General features: G+C 45.2%; 1 protein-coding gene across 1 annotated transcript in view; it reads right to left on the minus strand.

The window, feature by feature from the left end:
• PLD3 (phospholipase D family member 3) overlaps positions 1 to 13,632 on the minus strand; it is a 533,798-nt gene that overhangs the window by 299,783 nt on the left and 220,383 nt on the right. Inside the window, exons 5-6 of the mRNA XM_069644484.1 lie at positions 13,185 to 13,368; positions 11,751 to 11,871 (exon numbers count right to left, since the gene is read on the minus strand). Of these exons, the coding sequence (XP_069500585.1) occupies positions 11,751 to 11,871; positions 13,185 to 13,368 (305 nt within the window). The remainder of the gene's footprint in view (positions 1 to 11,750; positions 11,872 to 13,184; positions 13,369 to 13,632) is intronic.

Raw genomic sequence — 13,632 nt, forward strand, 5'->3', positions numbered from 1 at the left:
CATGGCGCTCACTCCATAGCGGCGAGGCCGGCTTTTCCTTTTTTTCTGATGTGCATTAATCGCTCCCGAGAATTGATTACGCTTTCATCCCCCGCAGCACAACCCATAGACTTCTATCAGCTGAATTCCTTGCAAGAGGAATCTCGGACCACTCTCCGCTCCTTATAACTATGGAAAATGCCCGTCAACGCCCGGACAGCAACTGGCGCCTGAACACGTACCACCTGCGGCTCCCTGAAATTGCGGAAGAACTCGAGAAAAAGACCACAGAATATTTTGAGATAAACGAAGGCTCAGTGGAATGTCCAATCTCGATTTGGGAGGCATATAAAACGGTCCTCCGGGGGGAAGCTATCTAGCCAGTATCCGCCCACCGGAAATGCCATGCCCAAAAGGTTAGGGAGGCAAAAGCGCATGTACTGGAATGCGAACGACAAATCCTAACATAGCACCCAAGAGGCAAAGGAGGCCCTGGTTACGGCACAGGAATCCCTCAGCAACACAGCTCTGGACAACGCACAAACGGCCCATCGGCTGGTCCGGAGCCAAATCTATGAAAATGGTGACAAAGCAAACAAAACCCTGGCCTGGCTGGAGAAACGTGAACAAAGCAGAGGACAGGTGCGAGCTATCAGAGCCCCAGAGGGAACATTGCTGACGGAAGACTGACATTGTGAAAACATTTGCGGCCTACTAGAAGAAACTCTACACTCCACCTACGGAACGCCCTATGCTCGACCCCTCTTGCTACCTCGACCGATTGAGATCCCAAAACTCTCACAACAGCAAACGGATCTCCTGAACACCGAAATCACAGAGAATGAAATACAAGAGGCGCTCGCAAAGCTCCAACCGGGGAAAACCTTGGGTCCCAACGGCTTCCCGACAGAGACTTAGAAATGCCTTGGCGGCGCACTATCGGCCCATATGCACTGCATGTTCCTACGATGTAAAGAGCAAGGCGCACTTCCCCCAGACCTCAGAAGGGCGTGCATAGTGGTCATACACAAACCCGGAAAACCCCTGGAGGAATGTACCTCCTACCGTCTCATTTCACTGATCAACGGAGAAGCTAAGGTCCTCGCCAGAGCACTTGCTAATAGACTACTAAAGGGGATTGAGACGCTGGTCCATCCAGATCAATGTGGATTTATGCCCAATAAGTCCACTCGCATGAACCTACGTAGAGTCCAACTTGCCCTGAGCAGAGCCGCATAAATCCCGTCACCACTGGCCCTCCTCGTGGTCGACTTTAAGAAGGCATTTGACTGTGGGGTGGGGCGCCTTATGGGCAATCATGGCCAGAATGAACCTTGGGCATACCTTCATATCGTGGGTCAAACTCCTATATGCATTTCCAGAAGCCACTGTGAGGGTGAACGGCAGGTCCTCTAGACCATTCCCTCTGGGCCGAGGTACTAGGCAGGGGTGCCCCCTGTCGCCACTTCTTTATCTCCTCGCCATCGAACCACTAGCAATAGAACTCAGATCAAACAAAAACTGGTCTGGATTCGCCTGGCTGGGGGGGGGAGGAGAAGATTGACTCTCACTGTACGCGGATGACCTCCTTGTATACCTCAGTAACCCGATTGCCTCATGCCCGACTGTTTCTCTTATCCTCAAGGAATACCAAAACTTTGCAGGCCTAAAGGTGAATGATGCCAAAACCATCTATTTCCCGATCCAGGGAGGCGAATCTGCGATTCCAGAGACCTGCCCCTACCATGTCTGTATCAGGGAATTTAAATATCTGGGTATACGGCTTGACTCGACGCTAGATGGGTTCCTCCAACTCAACCCACAGCCCGTAATAGAGAGGTCTCCCACTGGCAAGCGCTCCGCCTATCACTAACCGGCAGGGCAGCACTGTTTAAGATGATGACCCTTCCCAGGCTCCTATGCGTCCTCCAAAATGCCCCGCTTACTATCACCCAGGAAACGTTCACACTTATTGATAGGAACCTCCGAACACTGCTGTGGGGTGGGAACAACCCAGAATTGCCCTTAATACGCTCCAAAGATCGGTATGGGAGGGAGTCATCGGTCTAACCTGTATACGCACGTATTATCTCGCGGCACAGATAGGGGTGGTAAATGACTGGTTACACGCAAACCCCACACTGCCACACATCCGTATTGAAATGGAGACCATGTTCCCAGTACCCCCACTACAGGTCTTGTACGCCACTAACAACCTATTCCCGAGGCTACCTAGAATGACACGCCATATTCGTCATGCCTGGATGGAGACACACAAACTGGTTGGCTGGAAAGGGAAGCCAACACTATCCCAACCCATATGGCATAACGCATACCTCCCGGAAATAGTGAAAATGGGCTCTTTTGAACACTGGGGAGCAAAAGGGATAAACACACTGGCCCACGTGATCCAAGGGGGTCGCCTCCTGAGCTTTGATGCCATGCAAGATCAATTTGGCCTAGCACATATGGATCAATTTCGACATGCACAACTGGCTCATGCCATCTGTACCCAGTTTCCAGGCACAACAACCATACCCCCCAGGTCCCACATTGAGACCAATGTTCCCCCGCAACGAATTATCTCCAAAGTCACCTCCACCCTTTATCAGGCCCTTAACTCCTTCGGGGCTAAACAATTAGACCGGCTCAAGGAAAGATGGGAAAGAGACCTAGGTGAACTGGAACCAGAAGACTGGATAGACGCATTAATGTCCCCCCGAGATATTGGTATAGAAGCCAAGCTCAGACTAATACAACTTAGAATCCTCCACCGCTCTTACTACTCTTGCACAGCCATGGTCAGATGGGGGGGGGGCGAGGATGGGACAGGCATTAGATGCAAACGTGAGCTGACCACCTTCGACCACATGATCTGGGACTGTCAAGTATTACAAGTTTTCTGGGGAGACTGCATTAATACGATCTCTACCGTCCTGGCGACGCCAATTTCTAAAGACCCCAAAATGACACTTCTGGGAATTTGGGGGAGGTGGATTTAACAAAGTATGAAAAAATGTTCTCGGCGGTTGTGTTGGGGGCGGGGAAAAAGACGTGTGGCTGCTAACTGGGGCTCCGCAGACCCATTAAGCCTGAACCGTTGGAGCAATGAACTAAACAGATGTGCAGCTTTGGAGTGCCGAATCTATAATGTGCAGGGTTGCCCCCGTAAATTTGAAAAGATATGGGGTAAATGGCTCGACGCTCCCTGAATTCCACCCTTCCCTATTTCCCTCTCCCCCCCCTTCCCCGCCTTTTCTTCCCTTCCCCTCCAACCTCCCCAGGACTTGAGGACACAAAACGTTACCAGTATTGCCTGCAACTACCCGTCTTGCGGTTGTGTCATGGCCCCTCGACCCCGCATCGCCTTTGCCAATATTGCCGTGTTTCTCTGATGAATGCCTATGTTTATATCCATGTTGTTGTTGTGCTGTTTAAATTCAAATAAACAGTTATTAAAAAAAAAAAGAATGTGTTGGAATTAACTCATTACTTTGCAGTAGGTGGTTTCTCAAGGAAAGACAGGGACTTTTAAGAACAGGTTAAGAACATTATGATTTGAACCAGAACTAACTAAAATGTGCCAATAAACCCAATCAAGGTATCAAGGAGAGCGGTCAAGGCTTAGTTTTAGGAGAGTGTGAGCATGGCCAGGGGCCCTCAACGAGACTACACAGAATTAGATACAATAAAGCAGCGTAACAGTCGGTTATACAAATATGGTTATTTAGGCCTTTAGAACACACTGCAAAGTGAAATTAGCAGGTAGTATTATCACACACCACTGTATAATACAAGTATATACCATAACCAACAGGTTCACTCAATAGCATCAAATAACTTCCAGGGAAAACAGGTTAGTAATGCAGATGCAGTAAAATGAAGAGAACCAGTCACAAGTACAATAGCCCTTTCTTGAGAAGTCCAGCTCTTATGGGTTTGTGGTTGTGATTAATTTCAAACTATTTAGAAGTTCAACAACTATTTATCAGAAGATAAGTAAGTTCCCTCCTTTCTTCCAGACCCAAGGGTAAACCGAAGGGCAGGATACCTAACCCAGTATGGACAACCACAGGTGGTGAAAGGGAGTTAGACTACAAAGGGACTTGTTCCCAACGTATATCGTATAGAGGACAGGGGGGGTTTGATGTATTCAGGCGCAGTTATGCTTATTTACCCCCCTGACTCAGATTTTCCCAAGGGATCATTTTGGGTCGACTGGGGGAGGGGTGGAGGCATTTCGCTGGGAGTGCGGTCTTCCATCATTTGCCCCAGTGAGAGGTTTCCACAAGGTTGCGGGTTCAAGGATTCTTTCGGTCAGGTACAACTAGAAGATGCAATCCGGGTCGATAAAGAAATGCAGTTTCCAATGATGCAGACCTCTTCAGGGCATCACTGGATGGAGGAAGACTAATTCCAGTGACGCTCATCGCTTGCAGGCAACGACAGGCCTCCTTCCAGAGACAGTCACAGAAGTTGCACCCGGACAGGTTCCCTTGAACTATAGGAAGCTGAAATTCGGGGAGAAGGGGACTCGTAACACAAGCTGTCGACCACCAAAGTTCTGGGTTTCAACACAGAACATTGACTTTTCTGGTGAGGTAGCACACGAGAGAGCTGGTCAGTCCACCAGGCAGTCCAGTGACACTTCCGAAGGCTCTGAAGGGCTGGATCCTGGAAAAGGTGTTGAGAATAGTTGGTCCCACTGATCCAAGCACTGAAGCCCCAAAGAGGGTCTTGGGAGATCAGGCAGAAGAGCAGGGCTTTGCCAGGACGGACACTGGAGGGCCACTTCAGGAGTCATCTTTGGGTCATCAGCAGGCTGCTCTTCTTACAGGGATTCTTGACTCCAAAGTGGATCTGAAGATTTGCATTTATCCAAAATTTAAGTTGGAAGCAAGCCCAAGTCCACCAATGGTAAGGATCTCCAGCATTCAAACAGCGAGTAGTTGTCCAATCAGGGACAACTACTGGTTTCACATCTGCCTCAGTAGCAGATTTTATGGCACCAGTGATGTGGTCTGGGGCTAGACAGTTTCAGACCCCTTCTTGGGCCCCACACACATAACAAGGCTCACTAGCCCACAAAAGCAGAAACTTTCCAGAGAAAGTGCATATCCTTACAAGGACTTTCCTGACCCGAGAAGGCAGGAAGAAGGCCAAACTACAATATTGCCAAAGAACAAGCAAAAATCTCATGGCTCAGCCCTTTTAGGGAACTGGTCACATTTAGTAGCCATACGCGGTAAACATGAATGTGCACACCAAAAATGATGCAAAAAATGTAACTCCTGCTTTGAACTTGTCTTTAGGCACATATAAAAGTAACCAAAAACCACGTGTAAAAAAATAGGGCGATACAAAAGTATCCCCATTAGATTGCATTGTAATGTCCTGTGTGCACTCCAAAAGGAAAAAATGTTTCCCCGTACGGATAATCTGAAAGACTTCACTTCCCTTCAAAGTCATTACAGGATCATAAACAGAACAAAAATAATGGGGTTCCATAGAAAACTAGGGAGGGAAAGTTGCTAAACAAAAATCTTTCCTAACAGAAGGGCAAACAGCAAGGAGCCTTCTAGAGGCAGAAGTGTCTTGGGGCCTTGAAAAACAGCAGATCCTGCAGTGGAGGCCAAGTCCCTCTCAATTCCCTGGGGTTGACGAGAAGGCTGAAATCTTCAGATTCCAACAGTGCTTCACCTTGCAAGAGAGATCCTGGGCAGTTTGCTGCAGCAGGGTTACGGGTTACTTTTCTGTGCTTCACGACTCATCCTAGTGATTAATAAAACCAAAACGCATTTGTGCATCATTTTAAACTTTTGGCAGTAGTAACCCAATCATTAGGTGGTGGGAGTTGCCATAATAAAACATTCATAAGCTTCTTCCCTTCTTCCTGGCATTCAGCTTTGAATCCACAATTCAATTACTGACTGTTCATCTCTGTTGATGCTACAACTAAAGTTAAGCCAAAGGCTAAAACACCCGACGAGGAAAGGAAGCTAAACCGCTCTTAAAACATGGGTAGTGTGGACAGAGAGACGAGGCTTAACTCACAGGTAGTGATAGTAGGTCGACAGAGGAACAATTAGTCCACATACATAAATCTAGAAAAAAACACCTCACTGATATACTGAAAATATATACTTTAATAAAGTATAAAGTCACACATATAAAACCATCAGGTCAAATAAGTACTTTAGGGGATAATAGGTTGTATTAAACAAATACCAAGTATAAGTATAAAAACAGTAATGCCAATACAAGGACACGCCTAACCCAATTATCTATACGTGTGTTCTTTGCCAAGGGCCAGCACACAACATAAAATAACAGGGGGTGGGGAGAAACATGATACTATGGCACCTAACAAGTAGGCAAGTCCTTAGTACCCTGCACAACTAGGTGCAGTGTCCTAAAGACACATCCCCACCCCTAGTAGATGCGAAAGGCACTAGGCCGGAGGCCAGCACCTAACACATAAAGCAGGGTATGGGATTGAAAGGGAAACACAATTTAACACAATCCCTAGTCCTCAAACACAATTTAACATTAATTTAGACCTCCTAGGGCCTTATAACAGCATTAATGTCTAATTGCTCAGAACAATACTTTAAGGCTCCATAGGGGATTGAAGTATAGTAAACGTTAGCACAAGCTGCTAAGGCTCATTGAACATTTCAACAATAGTTACCTTGCTGATACATTTCATGGAGAAATATACATATTGTTACCAGTTGCAGGGTTTCATGTACATGTTACCATTGGAGAAATAAAAGAGATGGCTTTAAACATTGTACAGAAAAATCACAAGTAAGTGTATACATGCAGAATCTTAGTCCAGAACTCATTAAAACCCAAGGGGATCTAGTAAAATTGTCCACGGGCAGGTAAGTACCCCACAGTCACTTTAAGCAGAGTTCCAGTGCCAGTTCACAGTTCTATAGGATATGATGGTCAAATCCACACTGAAGAAGGCAAGTACAGATCTGCCCCACAGGTGTGGAAGCTGCAATTATCAACTCCAGAGAAGGCCATAAGAGACTGCAAAGAAGAGTTCCAGAGGTCGGACGATGGACGCTAAGTAAGAGGTTGCAGCACAGGAGACTCTCCCCCCACCCCACAATGCAAGTTTATGGTGAATCATGGTTAGGGCTCTCTTCCCAGGAATCACTACCATTGACCAGTGGGACATCGTGAATAAATCACCCTTCCTAGCACCCCAAGTTAGGATCTTAAATACCTTAAATCAGTGGTGTCAGCGGAAATGGTTCCATGAAACCAAAACAACCTGTTAAGTAGACAGCTCTTCGCCACAAGTACTGTTTGCAGTATTCGGTTTATAGGTCCTGAAACCTGGGCCCCAACAACCCTGAAAGAAATATTGAATCCTACCAGAATCTCTACCTTCAAGCTAAGAGTGAAAGATCCAGGGAGGGAGGCTCCAAGTTCATTCTAGATAATATAGACGTTTTTTCACCCTTTCTTTGCCGTATGACAAACTCGTCTTTTAGAGACCAGACCGTCCCCATTAGTCTCAAAACAGTCACAGTCACACCATTGGTTAAAAAACCCGGCCTTGACCAGCAAAATCCTGCCAATCTCCGCCCTATCACGAACTGCAACTTTTTGTTGAAAGGTCTCGATAAAGTGGCCACCCACCAACTACAAGAGTATGTGGACAAGCACGATCTGTTACATCCCCAGCAATCAGGATTCAGAAGTGCACATAGTACGGAATCAGCATTACTTGACCTTCAATCCAAGATGCTAGAAATTCTGGATGGAGGCAAGGCCGGCCTGCTTGTTCTATTGGACCTCTCGGCAGCTTTCGACCTACTAGACCATGGGAAGCTCCGTGAGGCCCTGGGAAAAGCAGGTAACTGTGCTGAGGAAGCTATCAATTGGATATCCTCCTTTCTGAAGGACAGAAAATCTAAAATCACATGGGGTGGACATTCCTCTGGCACGAACCCAGTGGATTGTGGTGTCCCACAAGGTGCAAGTTTTTCCCCTCTCTTATTCAATCTTTATATCCGCTGCCTTTGTGCCCTCCTCTCACAGTTGGGTATTTACTTTACCAACTTCGCAGATGACACCCAACTGATTATAGAACTCAGCGGTGACCACTCCAGAGACAACAACAGACTCTCAGCAATCTATAATACTATAGAAAGTTGGATGAAAGCCCACTGGATGTGTCTGAATAGTTCAAAAACTGAACTTATGACATTCGGATCTCCAAAAGCCCTTTCTAATTTAGGCTCAGCCTACTCATCATTTACTATCAAGGACTGCAATATCCCGGTCTCTAGTAAGGTGAAAACACTTGGCATATACCTGCAATCCTCACTAGGTGCAGATGCCCAGGTTACTTTTCTCAAAAAAAACTGTCAATACTATCAGAGACTCCTACACCGCATCTTAATGCCACAAATTGCGCCACGATTGCTAGAGCCACGATTTTATCCCGACTGGATTATGGGAATGCGCTAATGCTCGGTTCAAGTAACTCTTGCATTAAACAATGCCAAATAATCCAAAACAATGCTGTTAGAACCATCACTGGGAAGTCCAAGCGTGAGCATATTACCCATGAACGCATAGGCCTTCACTGGCTCGCCATTGAGGAGCGCATTAAATTCAAATCCTTGACACTGGTCCATCGCTGTCTTTACGGCACGGCCCCCACATACCTAGAGAAGGAATTTCGCTGGTACGAACCAAGCCGCTGTCTAAGATCTGCTAATAAAGGGCTACTCAAAGCCAGCCACACCAAAGTCAAAGCTAATGGACTCGGGAGAGCCTTCCCCACCAAAGCTATAGCACTCTGGAACGAGCTGCCGGACAATCTTAGATGTGAAAGTAGGTACCTGCCATTTAGGAAGCAGCTGAAAACATTACTCTTTCGGTAATTGTTATATATTCAGCATAGACTCCCTTGAGTCCCCTGTCACTTCTTTTCTCTTCTTTCTATGTTGTCCTGTGATCTTGTCCTCTCGTGTACTTGTCGCGCCCTGATGCTCGCGAGCTCCGGCGCGTTATAAATATATAAATAAATAAATAAATAAATAATAAAGAAACCGAACAACTGCTTCCAGCTGCAGTGCAAACAACAAAAGGAAGGAGCATGAAAGCAAACACTGAGGATGTTCACAACAGCTGGTGGCACTTTCAGACATCCCAAACTGTAGATCCAGTGCATTGATGAACTCGCAGCACCTCTCTGAACTCCTGCAGTAGCCCATAGCAAAGCAGAAGATCCCAGGAGTAAATGGCAGAAACCGTCCCAAAGAAGTGGGCTCGCCCCAGCAGATGTAGGGAGTCATCGGGACTCTCCAAGAACTCAGGACTGTACTTCAAGGAGCAGAAAATCCAAACCGGGATAAGGCCCAGTCACTGCACTTAGCAAGCATTGCCAAGTGAGGACTTTAAAAATTGCCAAAACGTCAGGAAAACTCCCTCAGAACATTCCAGGAACACAGCAGCAAGAGCGTGAGTTAGGGGCAGGGCAGAACCTAAATCCCACTGAAAGGGGCATGGTCAATCACAAAAAGGGGCTAGGGCAGATGGTCAGATGATCACCAATACTGGTTGGTCACTGCGATTACCCCTCAGCCAAATCTCCCACTGCCTGCCCCCAATAGGAAGTGAGACGGCTTGTCCAGGGACTTAAACTAGCTCAAACCAGTTACAACCAATATGGAGGCTGTCATGATGGGCTCACAAAGAGTCCACGTGGTTAGAATGACCATTTTTACAGTCTCCTGCATGGTCACCTATACAAAGGGAAGCCTGAGAAAACATATTGGCCATGAGCAGGATTTAAAAATATCCATTGGCTAAAAAAAAGGTGCATTTGGCTACCAAAGTGTCAAATGGCCTGGTCACTTGGTGAAGCCGAAATTAAAACACAGCTACCACAAACCTATTCACAAAAGCCAAATTAAAGTGACAATGATGCAAAGGCAATAATGTGGTGACTCTGGACTGGGCACATTACGGGCGACCCAATACCATCTAACTTATTTTAGGTTAAAATGGACATAATGACAGGGGGATTTCAGGAGAAGTCCTCCAGACATCAAAAAGAGATCTATTACCCAAAAAAAGACAGGGGAAAAGGCAAAAAGTTGAGGGGCCCCAGAAAATGGCCCTAGAAACCCCAAAATAGGAATAATGACTTAACCGTGAACAGCTTTGGTCTTGTCTGCCTTGGCTTTAGTCTTCCTGGGGTCCAAATAACCAACATCATATATGGTGGGATCAATTTCCTTTCACACAAAGTAAGTCAAGTTTAGCTGCAGCCTTTGCGGGGTCTTCGATGAGAACTCGCTACAGGACAAGGTCAATGAAACAGTATATGGGCAGACTAAAAATATTAGGGGGTCATGCCAGATCCGCAGCTCAGGAAGTTCAACTCACCAGCTAGACATTGTCAAATGGATGTAAACATCCCAACAAATGCACCTCAGGTCAGCAAAACAGGTAGAGTTCATCAAAAAGGTTGCTTTTATTCTTAGCTTAAATTCCTAAGAGCATATAAGAAAGGAGTCACCCCCCCCCGAACATTCCATTCTTTTCCCCAAAGCCCCTATAAAAAAGAACCTTGAAATAGTGATGGAAAAGGCCAGTTTTAGTGGCACCTAAAACCAGAACAGGAAAAACACTTCACTTTGTCATATCACTACACCAATAAGAGTGAAACAAAAGTCAAAACTGATGCAACGTTGTTCAGAGTAGGAGCTGAAGTTGAGCTAGATTTTTGCTGGCAAACATTCTTGCTCCAAAACATAAATAAGAAAATGTCAACACAAACATTAATTCATAGAAAGGGGCATTTAAATCTAAAGGTTCCGCAGCGATGAGGTTAAGTAATTTTGCTGTTGCCAGTTCTACAGTCCTAGGGATTTGACGGGAGCCGCAAACCCGCCTGTTAATCCCCCCCTCCCTGCCGACCAGAAATTCCCGCTTATGAGGTTTAGGTGACACGCAGGTTTCCAATAATGATTGGGGGAGGGAGGGCTACATCACCCAGGACTGGAGCATACAATGGGGCTGTAGGTGTGTAGAAAAGGACATTTGCTCGACTCGAAATAGACTATGAAGGCTCTAATTAATGCTTATATTGACCTGTATTGCATTGTTGCATGTAATATTCCATCTTGTAAAAATCAATAAAATGTTGTTGGAAAAAAAGAAAAGGACATTTGCGTCAACTGGTTTGTTCTGCTTTGTTTTGTTATAATAATGCAAGTCAAATAAGGACAGGAAGGATGTGTGCCAAGAAAGTTTAAAGGAAACTTGCTTGGCATTTGTACTCCAGGGGAAGGTTGTCCTGTAAGGAGCAACTCAGGGTACACATGTGCAAGGCATCAAGAAGAAAAAAAGCCGCCCTGTGGTGCCAGACACCCAGCAAGAAAGCACTCCAGAATAGGATTGTATATACTGCAAGCAATGTCGCTAGGAACTCATCGCAGAAATGTAGCGAATTCCTCTGAGTTGTATGACCCTATAGTAACATTGTGCATATTGGCTCCACTTCCTGATAAACTGGTTTGCACACTGTTAGATTGCTGTGGGCGGCGGCACCAGCTATTTTGTAATTTTGCATAGTTGCTGTACAAGTCATCTCCTTCAGTACAAAGTACTCAGCAACGGTCATCCAGGGTAATGGGCACAGAAATAAATTTGTTTTCTATAGTTAGCAATTTTACAGACTTCCAAATCCCTTCATGCTTCTCACGAATAAGAGCGAATGAGAAGGTTCTTACCAGCTTTCTTCAGAGCGTTAATATCATTCTCCCGCTGAGGAGAGTTTGGAGGATCCACTGCAATCCTTAGCGTGATGCCCCTCTGCGATAGATTGCCAAGTTCTTGCAGTATTTGCTCACCCTATTCATGCAGTAAAGAAAAGCAGGGCAATCATGAGAGCCACACCAAAGATTTTCAACTAGTTACTGTGCAACAAACATTCACATAGTTGTATTAATTTAAAGTGTGACTAGCTGTCCAGTGTTATGGGTGTTGTGCAAAGGCATTGGTTGCTCCAATTTAAGTTGCAAAATATGGTAATGCAAAAAGGCAGTCATGGGGAAAATGAAAAAGGTGGCAACAACTGGAACGGAGCTAGTACATCCAACACAGCTCACAGACAGAGAAGGACCATGACACAGAGGTTTATGGGATATTGGCGTATGTCGTTCCATTTCTACATGGTTCACTAACACTAGAACAAAATACATATTGTATTTCTCCTATCCATTTCATTTCATTTTCTTGTTAAACAGGTATTTTTTCTTTAAACGCACCAAGCATACATACCTTGTTGACAGCAATAGAAACAAAGACCTTTCCTTGTGCATTCAATATGCAGGGGTTCTGGTCTGGAGCGAATGGAGCCAGGAGAGAATGTGTACTGTGAAGAATGATCATGACTGAATATACCAACGTGTACCAAGAGTAAAATAAGGCAGAAGCTGTGCAGGGCAGAAGTGTTTCCAGTTTTGCAGGCCTAATCTCCAAGAAGGTATTCAAGGACAAACACTACAAGAATAGAACTTTTTTTATAGACCTCAATCATGAAACTCAGAATGCACTTGGCAGGTAGCAAATCCATAATGAAAAATGTATTCTTATTTCTTAATCCCAACAATCACAGCCACTTTAGGTAAAACCCATTGCATATTTCTAAAATATCTACTGTTATTCCATCAATTTCTGGACAACTAGCAGGCAATATCTGTATCTGGATAATTGCTATCCCTTCCCAAGCCGCAGTACAATGAAACTTTGGTGACTGGGAAAAAAAGTTCCCAGACTAGCCATCACAACCAGGATACATTGAGGGACCCACCAATCTAAGAAAGGATGACATGGTGGGCATGATGAAATCTTAAAACGTCAAGTTTTTCACAATTTAAAAAAAGGCTTGTACAGCTACATGGACACGTAGGTGAAAAAGCATGGAAGATGTTCACGTCAAATGAAGGCGGATTGGTTTAAAATTGATCGGTCTGATAAAGTACAATCCCATATTATATAATTAACATTGCCCATGTTCTAATGATTTATGGCAAGGATGGGAACTTTTTTTTTTTGGGTAGAAAGCTGCTTGGTTAAGTCTGAGACATGAAAGACGGTAACCCCTTATTAAAAAGGAAAAGGAGACCTTGAGGTTTTGGGAAGGCAGGTGCCACTGGCCTCACCTGATTGGCAGTGGGTGATTTAGTTCCTGTATCCTCATTGGTCAAGGTCCAGTAGAAAGAGACAATGTCGACACTGCTATTTGCCATCGCAAGTAGATCCAGCCATGACTGAAATGTTGTAGGGTTGATTGTGCTGTTGGCCTCATACACCAGGTCTTCAGGAATGCTCTCCACCAATACAAACCTACAATGGAAGATCATCATGAGTTAAGAACACAAGATTTGAGCTGGGCTTCCCAAATGTTCTTGAAAAGCAGGAGATGAAAAGTGTCTCCAAACCAGTTATTTATTTCTGTATTATATGGTCTTCCCAAATGCTCATTGTTAAGATAGATTTTCAGAACGAGCCCTGAAGGAGGGTTCTTAGAGGTCACTCTATTGTAGTGAACAAGGAAAAATACTTTGATCTAGCCAAACTCAATCAAGGTAGGTAGTACAGCAGAAATGA

This window comes from Ambystoma mexicanum, chromosome 2p (assembly GCF_040938575.1).
Source record: "Ambystoma mexicanum isolate Mex_15411 chromosome 2p, UKY_AmexF1_1, whole genome shotgun sequence".
NCBI lineage: Eukaryota > Metazoa > Chordata > Amphibia > Caudata > Ambystomatidae > Ambystoma > Ambystoma mexicanum.